This window comes from Zootoca vivipara, chromosome 4 (genome assembly GCF_965207765.1).
Source record: "Zootoca vivipara chromosome 4, rZooViv2.hap1.1, whole genome shotgun sequence".
NCBI classification, from domain to species: domain Eukaryota; kingdom Metazoa; phylum Chordata; class Lepidosauria; order Squamata; family Lacertidae; genus Zootoca; species Zootoca vivipara.
Genome location: NC_142587.1, coordinates 12833289 through 12852830, shown reverse-complemented (window position 1 = coordinate 12852830; position 19542 = coordinate 12833289). Strand labels below are relative to the sequence as shown.

The 19542-nt window shown below is 44.8% G+C and overlaps 1 protein-coding gene across 1 annotated transcript in view; it reads left to right on the top strand.

Moving 5' to 3' along the window:
• The window catches only part of GPC6 (glypican 6), a 709291-nt gene extending 691111 nt beyond the window's left edge, over positions 1-18180 (top strand). Inside the window, exons 7-9 of the mRNA XM_035116478.3 lie at positions 7011-7147; positions 11908-12083; positions 13378-18180. Coding sequence (XP_034972369.1) covers positions 7011-7147; positions 11908-12083; positions 13378-13583 — 519 coding nt within the window. The 3' untranslated portion in view covers positions 13584-18180. The remainder of the gene's footprint in view (positions 1-7010; positions 7148-11907; positions 12084-13377) is intronic.
• The last annotated feature ends 1362 nt before the right edge of the window (positions 18181-19542 follow it).

Here is a 19542-nt window from a genome sequence, read left to right as displayed (position 1 = left end):
CCTAGGTGAAGCACGGAAACTTTGGGGTCAGAGTTGCACTATGTAAAATGGGGTGGTAGTGGGGGAAGGAAAGAAAAAGAATGAATGAGTGATCAGGGGAGCTAAGTTCACAGAAGATAACGAGAATGAAGGCTGAAGACAAACGGACATTTTCACACAGGATGTCTGCCCTGAAAATAAACACCTAGGCATATGTCTACTAAGGGACTATCACCGCATCCTGTGTTTACTTAGGGCTTTTCCAGATGTTGTGTGTTCACCCCTGGGAATGAGCCGCTGTGACTGAGCCAGCCAGGAAATGCTCATGTCGTAGAATGGTTGCTCATTGGCACTCAAACTGCTGCTTCCAGTTTCTACGAAAGAGTAACTGTGTCTGTTTGTGGCCCTTACCATGGGAAAGGGGGTAATTTGAGTGGGTTGATGGGAACCTCTTTGTTGGTGTTCATGTTGCTCAGTGCCTGCCCACACCATTTTCAGAGTCCACTGGTGATATGAGTTTGCCCTCTCTCTTCCCCCTTTGTGTGCTATTGCTCTCCAGTGTTCGAACATGAAATACTTCTTTTAAGGTACTTTCCCTTCCTATCTAGCATATCCTTCTGCAGCAAGGCCACCCCTGCCATTTTCTTTTCTGTGGTGATTGTAACTTCAATGGAAAAAGCCGTCTCACCCCTTATAATCCTGCTTTTTGCAGGAAAGGGCCTCCTGTGGAATAGGGCCTTTGGGGTGGCAGCACCTAGTTTTTACAATTCCCGATGTAAGGGTGACTCCCTACAGGGAGCCAGCCCCCATCATCCTGACGTCCACCTCGTCAAGTACAGAGAGCACCAGTGGTTCTGAAGCAGCCAGAGGGGGAGGGGGAAACTCAGAAGAGGAGAGAAATCAGAGGGAGGAACAATGGGAAAGCTCGGAGGCGGAGGGATGCAGGCAGACGCTTATGGATGCTGCAGAGCCAGGGCACCGACTGCTGAGGGAGGAAGCTGAGAGGGCATCACTCCTTCCAGCGCCAGAAGTAAGGAGAGCGCCGCAACGCAAGTCAAGGGGGCAGCGTTTTGGGGTGCCCAAACTACTTTGCTGGCGTAGGAACAGACGTACCCCATTGCCGGATTCTGATTCGGGATGAGAGGTCATGTTTTGAGCTGTCTCTGCACTGTAAATAAATAGCACAATAAACGTCTTTAAAGACAAACTGGAGTTAGTTACTCTAGAGTAGCTACGACGACCCTCTGACACCTCCTATTGCACATCAGACAGAAACCTTCTCAAATGCCTTTTTGGCACCAGTTGAAGGCCTTCCTTTTCCAGAAAGCCCTTTTTAAAAAGATTTTCTTATCAAAGTCTGTATCTGTATTGGACTTGAAATCGTTTGGAAATGTGTTTTATTATTGTTGTTGTTTTTACATTTATTACTACATCATATCTTCATTCCTTCCACTGAGCTCTGGATTCCACGTAGCTAAAGCTTTGGGGGCAGAGCCCAGAGGCACTGGGTATAATGAAGATGGTGACCACAGCTGCTTGGTCTGGAGCTTCTCCTTTTACCTCCCAGCTCTTTAAAAAAGAAAAGTGATGTTCAGAAAGGGGGGTGCCGTCACCAGCCATGGTGGGCCTTCCTAGTCTCCCTTCGTTTTGTCCCACCATGCCCTGTGCTGATACCGAGCCTGTCTAAAATTCTCAGAGATGGTGCTGTGGGTTTGTGCCCACATCAGCCTCTGGTCCATTGGAGTCATCTGTGTCTCCTCCAGACTGGACCAGCAGCCTGACTGGAACACCATTCAGGTTGACCTCTGACCCCGCTGGGCCGTGAGAGCACAGCATTGAAAGAAAGTGGTATTCCATTGTATGTCTCAAGTTTTTGGATTTGCACAAAAGTGGCCTTGGCTTCAGGGGGGTAGCAACAGGGGCCATAGGGAACGCTGTCCCCCAGGTTCCACTTGGGGGGTGACACTCGGCACCACCCCCAAGCTGAGCCCCACCACCCGGTAAAAAGTGCACGCCGACGGCTTGCTCACAAATGTGCTCAGCGTGCGCTTTCCTTTTTCCGGCTGGAGCGGAGGCAAGGGGTGGGCCAGGGAGGGGCGTCAGCGTTGCTCCGTAGCGCGCATGCATCATGACGCATGCACGCTATGGACACCCCTCGCTACAGAGCACTATGAAGTAGCGCCGCGACAATCCCCGAGAGCAAGCCACAGAGCTAGGCAGCCTCACTCTGCAGCTTGCCCGCAAACCTGCTCGGCGGTTTGCAAGCAAGCTGCGGAGCCTCACTCCACGGCTTGCTTGTGGGGTTTGCCGCGTCGTAGTGCTCCATAGTGTGCATTGTTGTGCGTTGTGATGCACGTGTCATGACGCATGCATCTTGCGTCACGACGCAGGACGCATGCATGCTATGGACACACACACCCGCGCCCCGGGGGTGCCTTCGGGTTTGCTACCCTGGGTGGCCAAGCGGCTCCGTTCACCCCTGCTTGGCTTCGTCACCATTCAAATGTGAATATCCACATCAATCAAATTCCTTCTCCAGTTTACTGATTTACTGATGCATGTTTCACCATTTAAGTAACCACTCTCACAACCTTTGAAAATGTCGAAAGGGTGGGCCATTTCTTTTCTGGAAGCAAATAAGTTTTCTTAAACAGTGGGAAAGATGCAGGGACCTGACATTCTGTCACTATTATCTGCTTGCCTGAAATCCGGTTTTGCTTGTGCTTTCTCAGAGAGATGAAAGTTTCTTCCTGAAATTTCAGCGCTTAGCTATGGATGTGTCACAGAAAAACACACACACCCCTCCCAGCACTTTCAGATACTAGTGTGCTTGCAATTCTGTTGCTACACTCATCTGCGATAAAACGCATCTCCGTCAGAACACTTTGGATTTTCTTGACTCAGATTTATGACTTAGCTTTTTAACACTGTTTCCAAGTTGTCTAGGAAAAGGAAAATCTTTAACAGACTTATTCAGATTTCCACTTCAGGAAGTTAACTCCCCACCACTTTGAGTTACCTCTGAAGCTTACATTGTACAGTAGGGTGTGATAGAGATATTAAAGTGGGTACGGTTCTGCTGTGACATATAAAACCTGTTCGTGCTTTTTTCATATAATCATTTTGAATGCTAAATTATGATTCCGTACTTTCGGCTGCCTTGGTTGTTTTATTTCACAGTCATCTGGTTGTTGTTGTTTAGTTGTTTAGTCGTGTCCGACTCTTCGTGACCCCATGGACCAGAGCACGCCAGGCACTCCTGTCTTCCACTGCCTCATCCCCTTCTCCTAGTGCCCTCAATCTTTCCCAACATCAGGGTCTTTTCCAAGGATTCTTCTCTTTTCATGAGGTGGCCAAAGTATTGGAGCCTCAGCTTCACGATCTGTCCTTCCAGTTAGCACTCAGGGCTGATTTCCTTCAGAATGGATAGATTTGATCTTCTTGCAGTCCATGGGACTCTCAAGAGTCTCCTCCAGCACCATCATTCAAAAGCATCAATTCTTCGGCGATCAGCCTTCTTTATGGTCCAGCTCTCACTTCCATACATCACTACTGGGGAAACCATAGCTTTAACTATACGGACCTTTGTCGGCAAGGTGCTGTCTCTGCTTTTTAAGATGCTGTCTAGGTTTGTCATTGCTTTTCTCCCAAGAAGCAGGCGTCTTTTAATTTCGTGACTGCTGTCACCATCTGTAGTGATCATGGAGCCCAAGAAAGTAAAATCTCTCACTGCCTCCATTTCTTCCCCTTCTATTTGCCAGGAGGTGACTGGCAAACAGTGATCTGGAGAAGGTGATTAAACAGAGAGGGAGAGATGATGCAAATATGATGACATTTGAAAGTGTATAAACAAACCTGCTTTAACAAGAGCTCATCTTAACATGAGATTGACTGTTAGAAATCGCACCGAACCAGAGATCCAATGTGGTTTAGTGCTTCCAGTGTTGGACTAGGACCTGGGAGACCAGAGTTCAAATCCCTGCCTAGCCATGAAACTCACTGGGTGACCTTGGACCAGTCACAGTCTCACTGCCTAACCTACCTCAAGGGCTTGTTGTGAGGATAAAATGGGGAAGGAGAGAAACATGTATGCTTCCATGAGTGCCTCGGTGGGATATAAATGAGACAGACAAACAAAGAAAACAATCTTGGTGTTTGCCTCTCCATTGTGGGCCATATCCAAGAACGCAGCAATTTTGTAGCTCATATGGCTCTTAGTTGAATATTTAAAGCCATCAGCTCTTAGTTCCACCTCCTAAAGGTGAGAGGATGTGAGAGCAAGCACACATGTAAAGTCCCATATGAGAAAAAGCAGCAAGGGTGGTGATGGAATCAGGAAATGCCTAAGGGGATCCCTGTGGCTTCTCTCCTCCCCAACTGAAAACCTGAAAGCTGTTTCCCCCCCTAAAACAAACATGAATGAGGACTCAGTAGCTGTATTTGTGTTGAACATGAAGCAAGATAATAAAATACTTTCAGAAGAGACACATGATCCCTCACCCTAGGTGTTTTGCAGTGTCCCTGTTTTCCAGAGATGTCCCTGATTTGGAGAAGGCGTCCCAGTTTCTGATTTGATCCCGGAATGTCCCACTTTTCCTTAGGATGTCCCTATTTTCAGTGCAGAAATGTTGGAGGGTATGGAGTTATCCAACCCCCCCCCAAGCCGTCTGAAGGCAATCCTAATGTTTTTATATATGTTGGAAGCGGCTCAGGGTGGCTGCGGCAACCCAGTAAGATGTCTGGGGTGTAAATAGTAAATTTATCATTATAGAAAGGGACGTCCCTATTTTCATCGGAGAAATGTTGGAGGGTATTTATATACTAGGGGTGTGGAAGACCACAAGATTTACCTTGCTGTTGTTCTTCGTTGGAAAAGCAGAATACAAATATTAAATCGAATCAATTTGGAGAGGCTGGTTCCTTCTGCCAGTACCCAGTTGCGGAGCAGGGGGGGCGGGACTGGCGCACGTTCTGGGGGCATGGCATGCCGCCCATAGGGGCGCGGCGTGCGTTCCAGGGGCAGGAACCGCCGTCTGCAGAGGCGGGGCACCCAGCGCGAGCGGTGGCAGCCGCGATGGCGCCCCCGGGGTCGCTCTGCCCGCGGCGGAGCGCCCCTTTTGCCCCTCCCTTCCTACGCCCCTGCCAGTACCTTCATGTTATCCTGGCCAGGTTACAAGCACTCTTGTGGCACCACAAACTCCCTCAGCTCAAGGTCCAGGGATGTGAGGGGGAGAGTGTCTGAACCAAACCTTTAATTTGTCTTTAGAGACCATTGTCACATGTGAAGCTGGAAAATCATGTTCGAGTTTGATGCATGCTATTTATGCAAGTGGTGCAGGCATAAGACACAATGCGGAAGAGAGATGAAATGTGTGTGAGCTGTCGGACCACCTCTGGCATTTATCTCCTTGTCTAAATTCATGAAGCCATTTGCAAATATCAAACGCACATTTCCTCCCTTTAAATTTCCTTCTGTGTTTCTGAAACATCAGAGAGGAAGGAGGTATCTCTTTGCAAGAAAGGTCTCCGACTTTATTTTCAAATTACAAAAGGGCCCGTTGATCTCTAGGTGGCATACTGCTATGCTTTACAAATACAAGGTAAGGCCATTTCTGTTTAAAGAAATAAAATTTGTCCAAAATTGCATATTAAAAAAAAATTAAAGCCCTTTGTTATACCAAACACACCCATGATGCAATTTTGAGAACTCTATAAAGATATCAATAGGCATCGCATTGTGCAGCCTCCTGCTGAGAAGCAAGGCAGTAATGCTTTGTAAGGAACTAAGGCTTTGGTTAACCTTGGCTCTGGCAGACCTCATTAAAATAGCAGCCTGTCAGTTTCAAGTTTTAAAATATCAGGCCTGTCAGTTTTCTATTCGGTAGAACAATCTACAATTTTATTTGGGGTGTAATGTTTTGTGTGCAGCCAGGGAAACGCTTAATTCTGCAGAATATTGGCCAATGCTGCCATCTAGTGTACTTTATGGTTCTGGGTCTATGAAGCAAGGAGGTGAGCCGACTGTTCTTTAAAGACAGCGGCAAAGACTCAGCACAATGAAATGGAAGACTGGCAGGTTTGCTTACGTATTATAAAAAAAATATCAATTAAATAGCCTAGGTCTTCTTACTGAAGCTCAAATGCCGTTTTTCTGACATGTGGCAAGTCATTTCTTCCATCCCAGTTGCCTGGCTATCTACCAGAAAGGTGTGCTTTCTGCATGAAATACTGAGCAGGAATTCCTAGGATTCTGGAACATATTCTAATTGGTGGGCCTCACCGTTGCTCCATGTGAACTGAGCAAGCCCTTGAAAACCACACAAACTTGAAGGTGCATATTTCAGTAGCAGAGGGTGAGCCTCAAAGGAAATTGCCCGTTGTTGCTGATCATCTAACTGAGCTACTCCTGATAAGCTTCTAGGTCAGGCATCCCCAAACTGCGGCCCTCCAGATGTTTTGGCCTACAACTCCCATGATCCCTAGCTAACAGGACTAGTGGTTGGGGAATATGGGAATTGTAGTCCAAAACATCTGGAGGGCCGAAGTTTGGGGATGCCTGTTCTACGTCTTCTTATTAGGTCTTCTTCTTACTTCAGTTTATCCTGCAAATATAAGCCTGCTTTGACCATTTGAATTACAAGCGCTTTTCTCCCACACTCTCTTTTGGATGAATAATCACAAAGTTGCATGCCTAGGGAAGACACGAGGGCAATTTAAATGTTATGCAGAAATGGCCTTAAGGTAAATTGAGAGCAGAATCCTTTACATGCCTACTCATAAATAAATCTTGTTGAGTTTAGTGAAGCCTGCTCCCAGGTAAGTGGGCATAGGATTGCAGTTCCATGTGGTTTGCACCTTGTTTCAGTCTATCTGGAAACTATCTTGAGTTCCTCTCCACTATCAAGAATAATATTTGCCATTTCGTAATTCTTGAAAAGAAAAAAATATGCACATGTGCACACACCATCTGAGACTATTCATCTTTTCTTATCTCTTTTTAACCAAATGTCCTTCTTTTGTCTTTTGATCAGGTAATTGACATTAAAGAAAAACTGAAGCTTTCCAAAAAGTTCTGGTCAACTTTACCATACAGTATCTGCAAAGAAGAAAGAGTGACAGCAGGCCTGTCCAATGAGGAGGACTGCTGGAATGGGCACACCAAAGCTAAGTAAGGGGGGGAGACCAAAACTATATATTAATATTTGCATCTAAAACTTCCATGGAACCATGCATTGTTCACTTTGTGAAGCATTGTTTTGAAATACTGTGCTGAAGGTACACACACACAGAAACATACCCTCCAACATTTCTCAAGTGGAAATAGGGACATCCTATGGTGCTGTGGGTTAAACCACAGAGTCTAGGGCTTGCTGATCAGAAGGTTGGTGGTTCGAATCCCTGCAACGGGGTGAGCTCCCGTTGCTCAGTCCCAGCTCCTGCCCACCTAGCAGTTCGAAAGCACATCAAAGTGCAAGTAGATAAATAGGGACCGCTCCGGCTGGAAGCTAAACGGCGTTTCCATGCGCTGCTCTGGTTTGCCAGAAGCAGCTTTGTCATGCTGGCCACATGACCTGTTTGCGGACAAACGCCGGCTCCCTCGGCCTATAGAGCAAGATGAGCGCCGCAACCCCAGAGTCGGACACGACTGGACCTGATGGTCAGGGGCCCCTTTACCTTTACCTTTATTCCACATCAGGGAGCTTCTCCTGTGTGTGATCCCCTGCACACATAGATGTCAAACACACATCTACACCTGTCATCTTCAGCCAATTACAACCTCTCAGCCGAACCTACCTCACAGGGTTGTTGTAAAGAAGAAATGTGTGAGGGAAGGGATCATGTACAACGCCTTCAACAGATAAATGGAATGGAATACAATTGTAGCTGTAAGCTGCCTTGAGTCCCTGTCAGGGGAAAAGGCAAGATATAACAAACAACAACAACAACAACAACAACAACAACAACAACAACAACAACAACAACAACAACAACTGTGAGAATTAGCATACTCACATACCAGAGAGTAAATCCAATTGAACTCAGTGGAACTTAGTTCTGAGTAAAAATGCTTAGGATTGCCATGTAAGGCTGCAGTTTTTACCCAGTTACCTGGGAGTAAGCTCCATTGAATACAGTAGGACATACTTATGAGTAGACAGTGTAAGGCTCAATTTGCAGCAAAGGAATAAAGAAGTTTTCAGAACTATACAGTGGTACCTCTACTTACGAATGGAGCTCCGTCCGCCATCTTGGATGCAGTTTAGATATGATTTTTTCTACTTACGAATTTTTAGATAGGGTTGCTTCGACTTACAATTTTTTTCTCCCAATGCATTCCTATGGGATTCGACTTACAATTTTTTTTGACTTACGAATGTGCGTTCGGAACGCATTAAATTCGTAAGTAGAGGTACCACTGTATCTAGAAACCAGAGGCTAGGCACGCTCAGTACACTTACCAAGCTACAAATCCCAGGATTCATTCTTAAACAGGCATGACAAACTGGTATCAAACTAATTTCCATTTATAGTAGACATGCCTTAAAATGGGCCTCTTATATCATTGCGCAGGGGGAACCTCCACCCCTTTCCTAACTTCAGTTTTAAGGCAAAGGAAGCTATGTATGTGACTGCGAAGAAGTCATCATGTCAAGATTACTTGTGATTATTAAAATCACTCCTTTCTCTACAACTGCCACTATTAATTAAGAAGAGGCCAGGCCGAGTTAATTCTAGGCCATCAATTAGCAAATAACACAGCGAAGGATTGATCTTTCTAGCCCTTTATTTGAAAGGCAGCCAGGAATGCCTCATTATCAGAGATGTAATTTTATCAGGCCATATACGACCAGGGAGCTAGGAGTGTGAAACAGCTCTTATAATGTGAATGGAACACTAATGAACAAGTGAAAATGCAATCATAGCTTTTTCTGAGCTTTTTGGTCTTTTTGGAAATACAGAACAGGATGGCTTCTGTCACTATTGGTACTCAGAAAAATAAATGAGCAGAAACAACATTCCTCAAAAGACATCTATGTAAAAAAAGTAAAAGGGAGAGAGATGTTTTGAACACAAACATGTTCTCACAGATTGATGCTACTTTGCAAAACATGTTTCATGAAAATTAAATTATAAGTCTTTGAAATGAACAAAAAAATGTGAGACCCTATTTCTGTATAATTGGGTCAATTATGTGTTGATTTTGTGAAACCTATCCAATGAAAGAGAGAGCAGGTACATGTTGATTTATCATTAATAGCTATATCCCAAACCTCTTATATACCATTCTTCCATTTTATATCCTGCTTGCCCCTTCCAATTCCTAGCTATCATAATTTGTGCAGCTGTCAATAAATTTGTGAGCAAGTCCTTCATAGCCTGCGAAACTTCCACCCCATCGTAAATTGATAATAATGCTACCTCTGGACTTTCGGTCAGCTTTAAATTAACATGTGCCATTAAGGCAAGGTGGGGAATATGCAGGAGAAATGATTTCGAGGAGCTATGGAAGGTGTTTGTAGAATTTGTACTGTTAAAACACAAATGGGGTCAAAACATCGCAAGAGGTGTTGAAATATTGGGAGGTTGGATAGTTACAATGGAATGGTCTTGGTGGTGCGGTGCACATTTTTATTTTTATTTATTTATGTTTATACTTTGTCAAAATAAAAGGATAATAAAAGAAAAAAATACCAAAAAAATAAAAAGCAAAAAAATAAATAAAGAGATAGCAGGGCCCAGTCCCTTTTTTATTATTATTTATGCGTCTGAAGTGGGGTGACATCCTTGCTCCTCCAGCACCATGTGTTGAACATGCACATCTTCCTGGCCAAAGCCTAAGCATGTAGACTTCTATAAGAGCATGAACTTGATCACTCAGGGCTCCAGCTCTCATAGAGGTCTACACACATAGGCTTCCCCCAGAAACACCCATGTTTAAAATGTGGGTGTTGGAGTGCGGTAAGAAACCCATCCAGCCTTGGAGGTAGGATGCAGACTTGCGCCATCTTTAACATGATCAATACGTAGACAGAAGGTATCCAACCTATCCATCAGTTCAGTGGAGATGAGATTTAATGCAGATTTTCAGTATACAGGTCGCAATCCTATCTTCTTTCTTTGGCAATCACTTATAGCCAAGTAAGATTCTCTTCCATAATCACAGTCTTAACAGTGAGTCCTGGATCCACATGTCCTTCCACAGTGGGGACATAGGTTTCTGCGCGGGAGTTGATCACAGTGAGGGTTTGCCAAGTGTGCCTTCCTCTTAGCACGTTTCTCCCTTTCGTACCGAGTTCGAGCGTCTTCAAAGCCCATGACACCTTTGATAAAGGCTGTTCTCCAATTAGAGCGCTCGCAGGCCAGTGTTTCCCAGTTGTCAGTGTTTATACTACTTTTTTAAGATTTGCCTTGAGAGAGTCTTTGAACCTCTTTTGTTGACCACCAGCATTACGCTTTCCATTTTGAAGTTTGGAATAGAGTAGTTGCTTTGGAAGATGATCATCAGGCATCCGCACAACATGACCAGTCCAACATGACCAGTCGTTCGCAATCCTATATGCCTCCGCTGGCAGTGAGGAGCCCCACAAGTGCATCGGCCACCACTGTGCGAAGCCAACAGGCAGCCTGTGCTGTGGCAGGAGGCAGAAGTCCTTGAAACAGGGGCTGCTCCACTCTTGCCAGACCCCACTTTGTATACGTGCCAACTCTATGAGACTGAGTCCCACAAAGGGGACGGGACTGAGCCCCCCCCCAGTCTTGAGGGACTGGGCCCCACGAGGCCTCCTCACAGTGGTGGAGGGCCCCACCAGACCTCCCCAAGATGGCAGAGGGACTTGCACACACAACCAGCACCCCATGTTACACGGAACTTGGTGCCACTGCCAGTTTTGATTTCTCTGCCCATTACTGTCATTCCTCGGTTTAAGTACACCTCGGTTTGAGTATTTTCCGTTTAAGTACTCCGCAGACCTGTCTGGAACAGATTAATCCACTTTCCATTACTTTCAATGGGAAAGTTCGCTTCAGGTTAAGTACAGACTTCCGGAACCAATTGTGTTTGTAAACTGAGGTACCACTGTTGTTTCATTTAATTCCCAGTGAAGTCATCAAGAGTTGAGTCATGGCTAACTGATTTTAAGTCCTGCTGTGTTCAGTGGAGTTTACTTCCTAGACTGTGGCTGTGTGCATTTAGCATTCCCTGCTCAAGGAATACTAGGAACTGTAGTTTGTTCAGGGTGTTCAGGGAATTGTAGTTCTGTGAGGGGTAGGCTACAATTCTTTTGGGGAATTGCTTTAAATGTATAATGTGTGCAGTATTTAGGATTGTAGCCTTAGTTTAAATCCAATCCATAGCTTTTAGTTCAAAATATTGACAGTGAAGTTGGGGAATGAGATTATTCTTTATGTAAAAGCATTTCCTCTGAGGCACATAACATTTTCTAGAGTTGCAGGCATTCATTTCTGTCATATTAACAGAGTTCACATTAAGCCCTGTCAAAATAATATAGTTCCCTCTTTAATGCAGATACCTGTATATATTTTTTGAAAATCCTTTACTTTCCCATTTCCCTACCTAAAAAAAGCCCCTGCGTTTCTTAATTGCTACTAAGCAAAGTGCTTTCCTAAATGTGTAAACCAACACAACATCATCATCATCTGGGACTCACTGCTTATTCAGTGTCAAACGGTGGGTTTACTGGTGAGCTGAAATGACCATTCTGAAAAATAGGTTGCCTGTTCCTTTGTTCTTTAATAACGAAAAACTTTTAAAAGACTTACTGGATTGAGTGAGAGGCATATTTGCAGCAAATGCTGCATGTACATTGAATTGACAAATTGAACTTTCAGGCTTTTTGTGTCGGCGGCTAGTGAAATTTCTTGGCCATGGCATATCATTTTGATGCAGTTCTTCATTCTGATGCACAGATACCTCCCAGAGATCATGAATGATGGGCTCACCAACCAGATCAACAATCCTGAGGTTGACGTCGACATCACCAGGCCCGACACCTACATAAGGCAGCAGATCATGGCCCTGAGAGTCATGACGAACAAACTCAAGAACGCGTACAATGGAAACGATGTGAATTTTCAGGACACAAGTAAGATCCCGCGTCATTCAGCTTCTCTTATCGGGTCCCTTACAACAGCAGTGCTTAATGGGATAGTAAATGATTCTTCAAGGGTGTTCTTAGTCAAAACCACTGGCTGAGATGCTGCAATGTCCATTGGGATCCATTTATTCATTATTTTCAGATGAAAACTTCCTTGGGACCAGGAAACTGCCTTGACCCATCTCAGTGCTGTTTACATGCTAGCTCTCTGAGGTCTCATGGGGAGAGGTCTGTTCATCCTGGCAGCCAGAGATCTACCTGTGACTTTCCAAGATATTGTGGGCCCATAACTTCCATCATCCCTGACAGTTGACCTTAATAATAATAAATAATAATAATAATAATAATTTTCCTATTTGTGCCCCTATTTAAACCCATAAACCAAAATCTGCTTGTTCATGTGTTTTATTTATCCACTAGGGGACCTTTGTCATGGGGCCTTGGCATTCATCTTCTTGACATATGATGGGAGGGCATTCAACAGGGCGGGCGCCACTACAGAAAAGGCCCTCTGCCTGGTTCCCTGTAACCTCGCTTCTCACAGTGAGGGAACCACCAGAAGTCCCTTGAAGTTGGACCTCAGTGTCTGGGCTGAACGATGTGGGTGGAGACATTCCTTCGGGTGTACAAGGCTGAGGCCATTTAGGGCTTTCAAGCTCAACACCAACACTTTGAATTGTGCCTGGAAGGATGTCAAAGATGTTAAAGAGATAAACAATTATATGATTGAGGTCAGCCCTGCTTCAGGAAGCTTTTAAGGTTTGATGTTTTGGTGTATTCCTTTATATTTTGTTGGAAGCTGCCCAGAGTGGCTGGGATACCCTAGTCCAGGGGTCCCCAAACTACGGCCCCCGGGCCGGATGCGGCCCAATTGGCCTCCCAATCCGGCCCGCGACGACCCCTGCCGCCCGCTGCCGCCGCCCGCTCTTACGGCACGCGGCGCGGCGGCGATCTTCAAAATCGGCAAAAAATCGCCAAAAATCCTTTGTGCGCATGCGTATGGGCCTCTCCCGACCCAGAAGAGGTCATTTCCGATGCACTTCCAGGTCGGGGAGGCCCATACGCATGCACACAAGCGATTTACGGCGATTTTTTTCCGACCGTGTGCGTGTGCGCATGCGCACGGTCGCGCACTTCCCCGCCCTCCGGCCCGCTGCGCGTGCACTCCCCTGCCCAAAGCCCGGTAAGTCTGGGGACCCCTGCCCTAGTCAGATGCACGGGGTATAAGAAATAGATGGTGATGGTGATGGTGACATTCTCCCTCTCCCCTCCACTCCCACAGGTGAAGAGACCAGTGGCTCGGGAAGCGGAAGCGGTTGCACGGATGACATTTGTCCCACAGAGTTTGAATTCATCCCCACGGACGCACCCCTCGTCGATTCAGACAGAAGGGAAGAGGACTCGTCTTCAGCCAGCCAGCCCAGTTGGTCAGCACTCACGTGGTTTGTCATCTGCCTGGTCCTCCTACTGCAAAAACAGTGCAGATAATCCTGGCTCTGGCCAGCGATGACTGCCTTTTAGCTTTCGGGAAATAAAAACAAAAACAGCCAACTTTCTCTTTTTCTTATGCTCTTGGGCAACGGACCATGCCACAAATACTTACAGTTTTCTACTAGAAGAGAGCGGCACTGCAAACCTGCTCCCCTTTGTGCGTTTCCAAAGAGCACCAGGTGCCAGAGTGACCTTTCCCTGTTTCCTTCAGATAGCTGTGATGAAGACGCTGTCCGCTCCTCGGCGAGATCTCACGTTTTTCTCACGTTTTTATTACAGGAGACTTTTCAGAGCTTCATTTGCTTTTATGCTGCAGGAAGAAAAAGGGGGGGGGGAGGCGGGAAAGGGTGAAGGGTACAAAGTGTGGGTTTTCCATTACAATGAAAAAAGAGAAGAGAAATGAAATAAAGAACGTCACACACACACACACACACCAAAATCAAGCTAAGTCCAAGGTCCCCCAAAATAGCAAAATGTGACTTCAAACATATACATAAAAAAAAAACAAGGAGTGCTTCTGTATCGCACTTCAGATCACCGAAATGATCTTTACTATTGCGGGAGTGTCTTTTGAATTTTTTTATTATTTGCACTCCATTGGCCATAAATAGAAGACTTGCCAAGAGGTCCAAAACAAAAGCAGGAATCAAGGAACATCATTTGTCTCAGAATATTCACGTTGTTTAGCACACTTCTTATTTGAATTCTAACACGCTTTGTCCTAGTTGGTTTTACCCCTTAGCCATGGTATGTAATTGACAAAGGCCCATCACCATCTGGTTTGTAGCAAAGTCTTAACAATGCTTGAAAAGTTTTAACTCGAGGGTTTTGACATAAAAAACTAATTTCTTGCGATAGAATCTCTCCTTTTTCTTTAGCTGCAGGTTTGGCATCAAGCAGAAATTCCTGCAACTGTGTTCATTACCTTAACCAAATGGCAGTTTCCCAAGGAACTCATAACAGTAATTGGATCAATATGTTAGTTTTGCATAGAAACGGCATCCTTCGTATCTATTAGTTTCTGTATCAGAAGGGAACTCTGTTGCTAAAACGTCAACACAAGTATAATATATATATATATAGTAGTGACATGGAAAATTTCTTTCACTTTTTTAGTCTTAGTATGATCATCTATTTTTATATATATGAATATTATATATATATATATAAATCACAGGTTTTAACTTCTTAATTACAAGCTCAGGGTTGACACATCTTTGTATGGGGAAAAAATGTTTTGTCAACCGGCTTTTATTTTTGTTGTTCTGCTTAGGAAGAGTCGTCTTTTCATGACTGGCAAGTGCAAGAATCAGAAAGGCAACTTTCCTGCATTTTCATTGATTCATTTCTTTACGGAGTTGCAAGGGGGTGTCTCTCTCCCTCTTCTGTGTCTGTGCATTTGCGCGAGCACGTGCAACGCGGACGTGGAAATGCAGTGCGACTTTGTGGTGATAATTTGTACTCTTGTGTGCTTCCTTCAAAAGCCAATTTGACTGCCTACTTGATGATAGTAGCCCCAGGATGTGTCTGGGTAGCAGGATCTGACGTAAAAGAAAGTGTTCGAGCCCTGGGCTGTGATCCTGTTCCCATACGCATAAATATTACGCTCCTTTGCTGCACTGCTATTGGTGATCCTATTGATAATGTCTGAAAAGCCTCTGTGTGTTGTATCACACCTGTGTACCAGGAATGGCGAGGCTAAGACGGAGCATTAGCATGTTGCAAGGTGAGATCTCAGAGGCACTGGGTGCAAATAGAAGCAGCAGGGGCTAGGATATCAGCATAAATTCTACCCCCCCCCCTTGCCATGCTAGGCATAGTGTAAAGGTAGCATGGCAAGGGAGGGGGGAGATTTATGCAGATGTCCTAGCCATGTTCAGAGGGCCCTGGATCACAACCTAATGATAAACATGAGTGAGCAGGCCCAAACCGGATCCTTGCTACCTTACATGGCTATACAGAAATCCAAGTGAGTTCAAAAGGGCTTACTCCTGTGTCAATAGGTATAGGATTACAGCCTCATTGAAAAGGGATTTGTTACAAATAGGTGGCCCAGTTTGGATTGCTCTTCAAGCAGAGAGAGAGAGAGAGAGAGAGAGAGAGAGAGAGAGAGAGAGAGAGAGAGAGAGAGAGAGAGAGAAGTTGGTGGAACACTTTCAAGGAAGCGGCTCACATTGCTGTTAAGGCTTTGACCGTATAAATTGTACATGTTTCAAAATAATTGTCTCCTCATCTCATTATAATTAGCTATCGATTTAGTAATAAAAGTAGTAGGCACACAGCACAAATGTATAAAGTATACTTAAGCACTTTTAACACTCCCCTTTCCCCCTAAAATGAGCATATATGCAGCTAACAATTAAATGCTATGTCCCGTAAGTAAACAAAAGGCAGAGGTTTTGATTCTCAAAAAGAGGTTTATTCTGGGTTTATTATTATTTTTATTATTTAAAATTTTATAACCCCCCCAACCCTGTCACCCCTATTCGCAGTTACATGGTGGTAGTGGTGGTTGCTTAAGTAAAGGCACCTTTTGACTGTACATCAGCTGTTGAATCTTTCTTGAATTGAACATTTTTATAGGTTACACACAAATTCAGAATCTCTAGTTGAGAATATGGATATAATGGACTGCCTTGTTGTATGCGATTCGGCCAATGGTCCGTTTACTATCTGCTCTGGCTGGCTGGCTGCAGCTCTGTCTCAGGTAGAGACTACTTGCAGACCGTTTCTTAAGGGGTTTTTAACTGAGCATGTGAGTGGTTGAACTTAGGGCCTTATATGCACCTATCCTGTCCCACTGAGGAATGGCCCTTCCCTTCACCTGCCTAAGGTGTTAAGAAAAAGGATGCAGTAAACACCATAGGCTGATTCCCCACAAGTAACTTCGTCTACCTATTAATGCTAAACCATCTTCCTTGTCACAGAGAGAGCCAGCAGTTAATCACCCTACAACTAATTGTATCCCATTTATTTTTAAGTTTCTTGATTTATGTTTATCATCTTGATTTATGTTTAACATCTTATCTTGTAGCTCAGCCTTATTATCCTTGGGGATGCCAGTGACGCTGTGGTCTAAACCACTGAGCCTCTTGGGCTTGCCAATCAGAAGGTCGATGGTTCAAATCCCTGCGACGAAGTGAGCTCCCGTTGCTCTGTCCCAGCTCCTGCCAACTTAGCAGTTCAAAAGTACGCCAGTGCACATAGATAAATAGGTACCACTGTGGTGGGAAGGCAAACAGCATTTCTGTGTGCTCTGAGTTCCGTTGCGCCAGAAGCGTTTAGTCCTGCTGGCCACATGACCCGGAATGCTGTCTGTGGACAAACACCAGCTCCCTTGGCCTGAAAGCGAGATGAGCGCAGCAACCCCATAGTTGCCTTTGGCTGGACTTAACCATCCAAGGGTCCTTTACCTTTACCTTTTTTTAAAATCCTTGGACACTTCAGTACACTTATCCAGCATGTTCCAGCATGCCAGGATTCTTCTTGGGCCTTTTCCAATGTAATGAAATATTGATAAAACAGAGTCCAGTTTCACTTTCATCTAATTATGCTATAGGTAAATATAATATAACCCCATGTATCCTCGTCTGCTACTCCACATTACAACTCCTTAACACAATTGAGACAAGTGGCAAGAGAAATCGTAGAGCCCTGTTTTTTAAAAAAAACAAAACAAAACACATAGTCCACTCTGTCATTTGCCTTCTTCTAAAATGCTTTCCTCTTCACAGACATTTCTAAGGGAAGGCATTGTGGGGCTGCTCTCCACTCCGTTGCCCCTTACTGCAGACTCTACCCACTTCTGGGCAATCGGACAGTCTTGCCTTGATACTAGAACTGTAAGGCAACTTCTGCTGTGTGGAACGATATCGTTCCACTGATGTTTGTAGGAAGGAACCACATGGGCCAAAGATGACTGGTGCGGTTACTTTTCCCCTACCAGCTGATACACGAAGGTGCCGCTTCACTGGCCTGTCACAGATGCTTCCTTTCTACGAACATTAACAGAGCCATGTGAGATCCAGTCGCATTGAAAGGGTGCTCACAACCGCACTGCATTAACATACGACTTGGTCTGAGTATTCATAGAGATGGTAGTAACCTAGCTGCATATTCAGCGTCGCAAGAGAACAAATGGTGATGAAACGAGGAGCATGCAGCCCTAGTGAGTTTCTCAAGAGAGGGCAATTTTTATCTGGATTCAGGATGGCATCCATTCACGAAGATGCTAGGTGCTATGCAATAGTAATGGTTCTACTTCCCCACCCTGAGACTGGCATTGGCTGAGGATGCCAGGTAACATGGAAATAAGTTAACATGCCTCCATCCATCATATTTTGCTCATAGTTCATTGATTAGCATGTGAGTTAAATCAGGGATGAGTTTGTCCGGTCGTAGTTCTCTGTTTATTTCTCCACAGTAGATATGGTGATCGCTTTGTGCGAGATGTGCACATAATTCTCCAATATTCCCTAAAGCTTGAATTGTCTCTTTTTTCCACACCTCAGATTGTCTTGGAATGTGAAGGAGCTATTAAATCTACGGAGCGTGTTGGATTTTGGAGTTAGGAAATAAAAATTTAAAAACCTGGTGCTTCTAAATGCAAGTTTCTATATCATTTGAAGTGCCTCTCTTTACACTTTCTTTGCTTATAATAACTATTTGTCTACAGGAAATGCGGAATTATTTCAGTGCCATAATTCAAATGCTTCTCTTCTGTTTATGGCGAGATACAGCAAACAAAGCTTAAGTTGTTTTCACAACAAGGCCGCATTAATAATCATTCAAAGGCTGGGGCAACGTATTTGAAATCCTTTAGAATATCATAGTGTTTTTTATTAATGCAGCGTCATAATTAAATTGGATGTGGAAATTACATGGTTATGGTTGTCCTAACCATCCATACCAAGTAGAAACAGAACGCTTCCCAAGGATTTTGCTAAATTTTGTTTGGGAGAAAAACCCCATTCATTAGTTCCACTTGCAATGCAGTTGCGTGACAAAGCTCCCAGAAATCCCAAATAACTCACACTGACACAATATTTTAGGTTTGGGTTTTAGGCATTATTTTGGCCACAACTTTATTCAAAATACATTTTAATTCTGAGTGTTGGCTTAGGCTTTGGTTAATCCATCTGTCCACTCTAAGGGACAGGACCTTTTCCATCTGACCCCCGTTGGGTCAGGACCATTCCATCTGCCCTGGTTGGGCAGGACCAATTCCATCTGACCCCATTGGGTCAGGACCAGCTCCGACTTACCTAATGGTAGGTAAGTCAAGTAAACACCCCAAGGGATTGGAGGTACTGTTCTCAGGCACTCTCTTCCCCCAAGGAGTGTTCCCCAAGGCTCGGCTCTGTAATGGCCGCACCATCCTTGCCTATGGCAGGATGAATGGACTAGAGTCCCTGAGCCCCAGGATTCCTTTAACGGAATACTTCTATAAGGAGCAAGTAAGGGGGGTTGGCATTTTATGCCATGCCCCTCCTATACCAATTTTTAACCAAAGCCTAACGGCCAAACAAGCTGCCTCGGCTTGCCGCCAACACTCATAATCCTAACCATCTTTTTAAACCCTCCGAAACATCCCTCAACCAGGTGTCATTCCCAACCGGGGACAAATGAACGCCATCGGGATGAAAGAGGGAAGTGGCCCTATTCATTAGTTCCACTTGCAATGCAGATATCATTTCCCCCTCCTTTCCCCCCTTAGGTGATGTTTCTGCTCCAGTTCCACAAACTAGGTGGCCCATCTACGAGGCTTTGGTGCCGCCGCCACCTTGGTAAATACCAACATAACTTTTAATGAGGAACTGCACATATGTAATGTGAAATTGTGTAGGGAGGGAGCAGCAGGCCCTGTTCTGAGCCCTCCCCGCCTCCCCAGGTCTCATTTAACAATGTAAGGTCCAACTCGGTGCTTTTTCCATAACCTCCTCAGGATGCTAGTTTT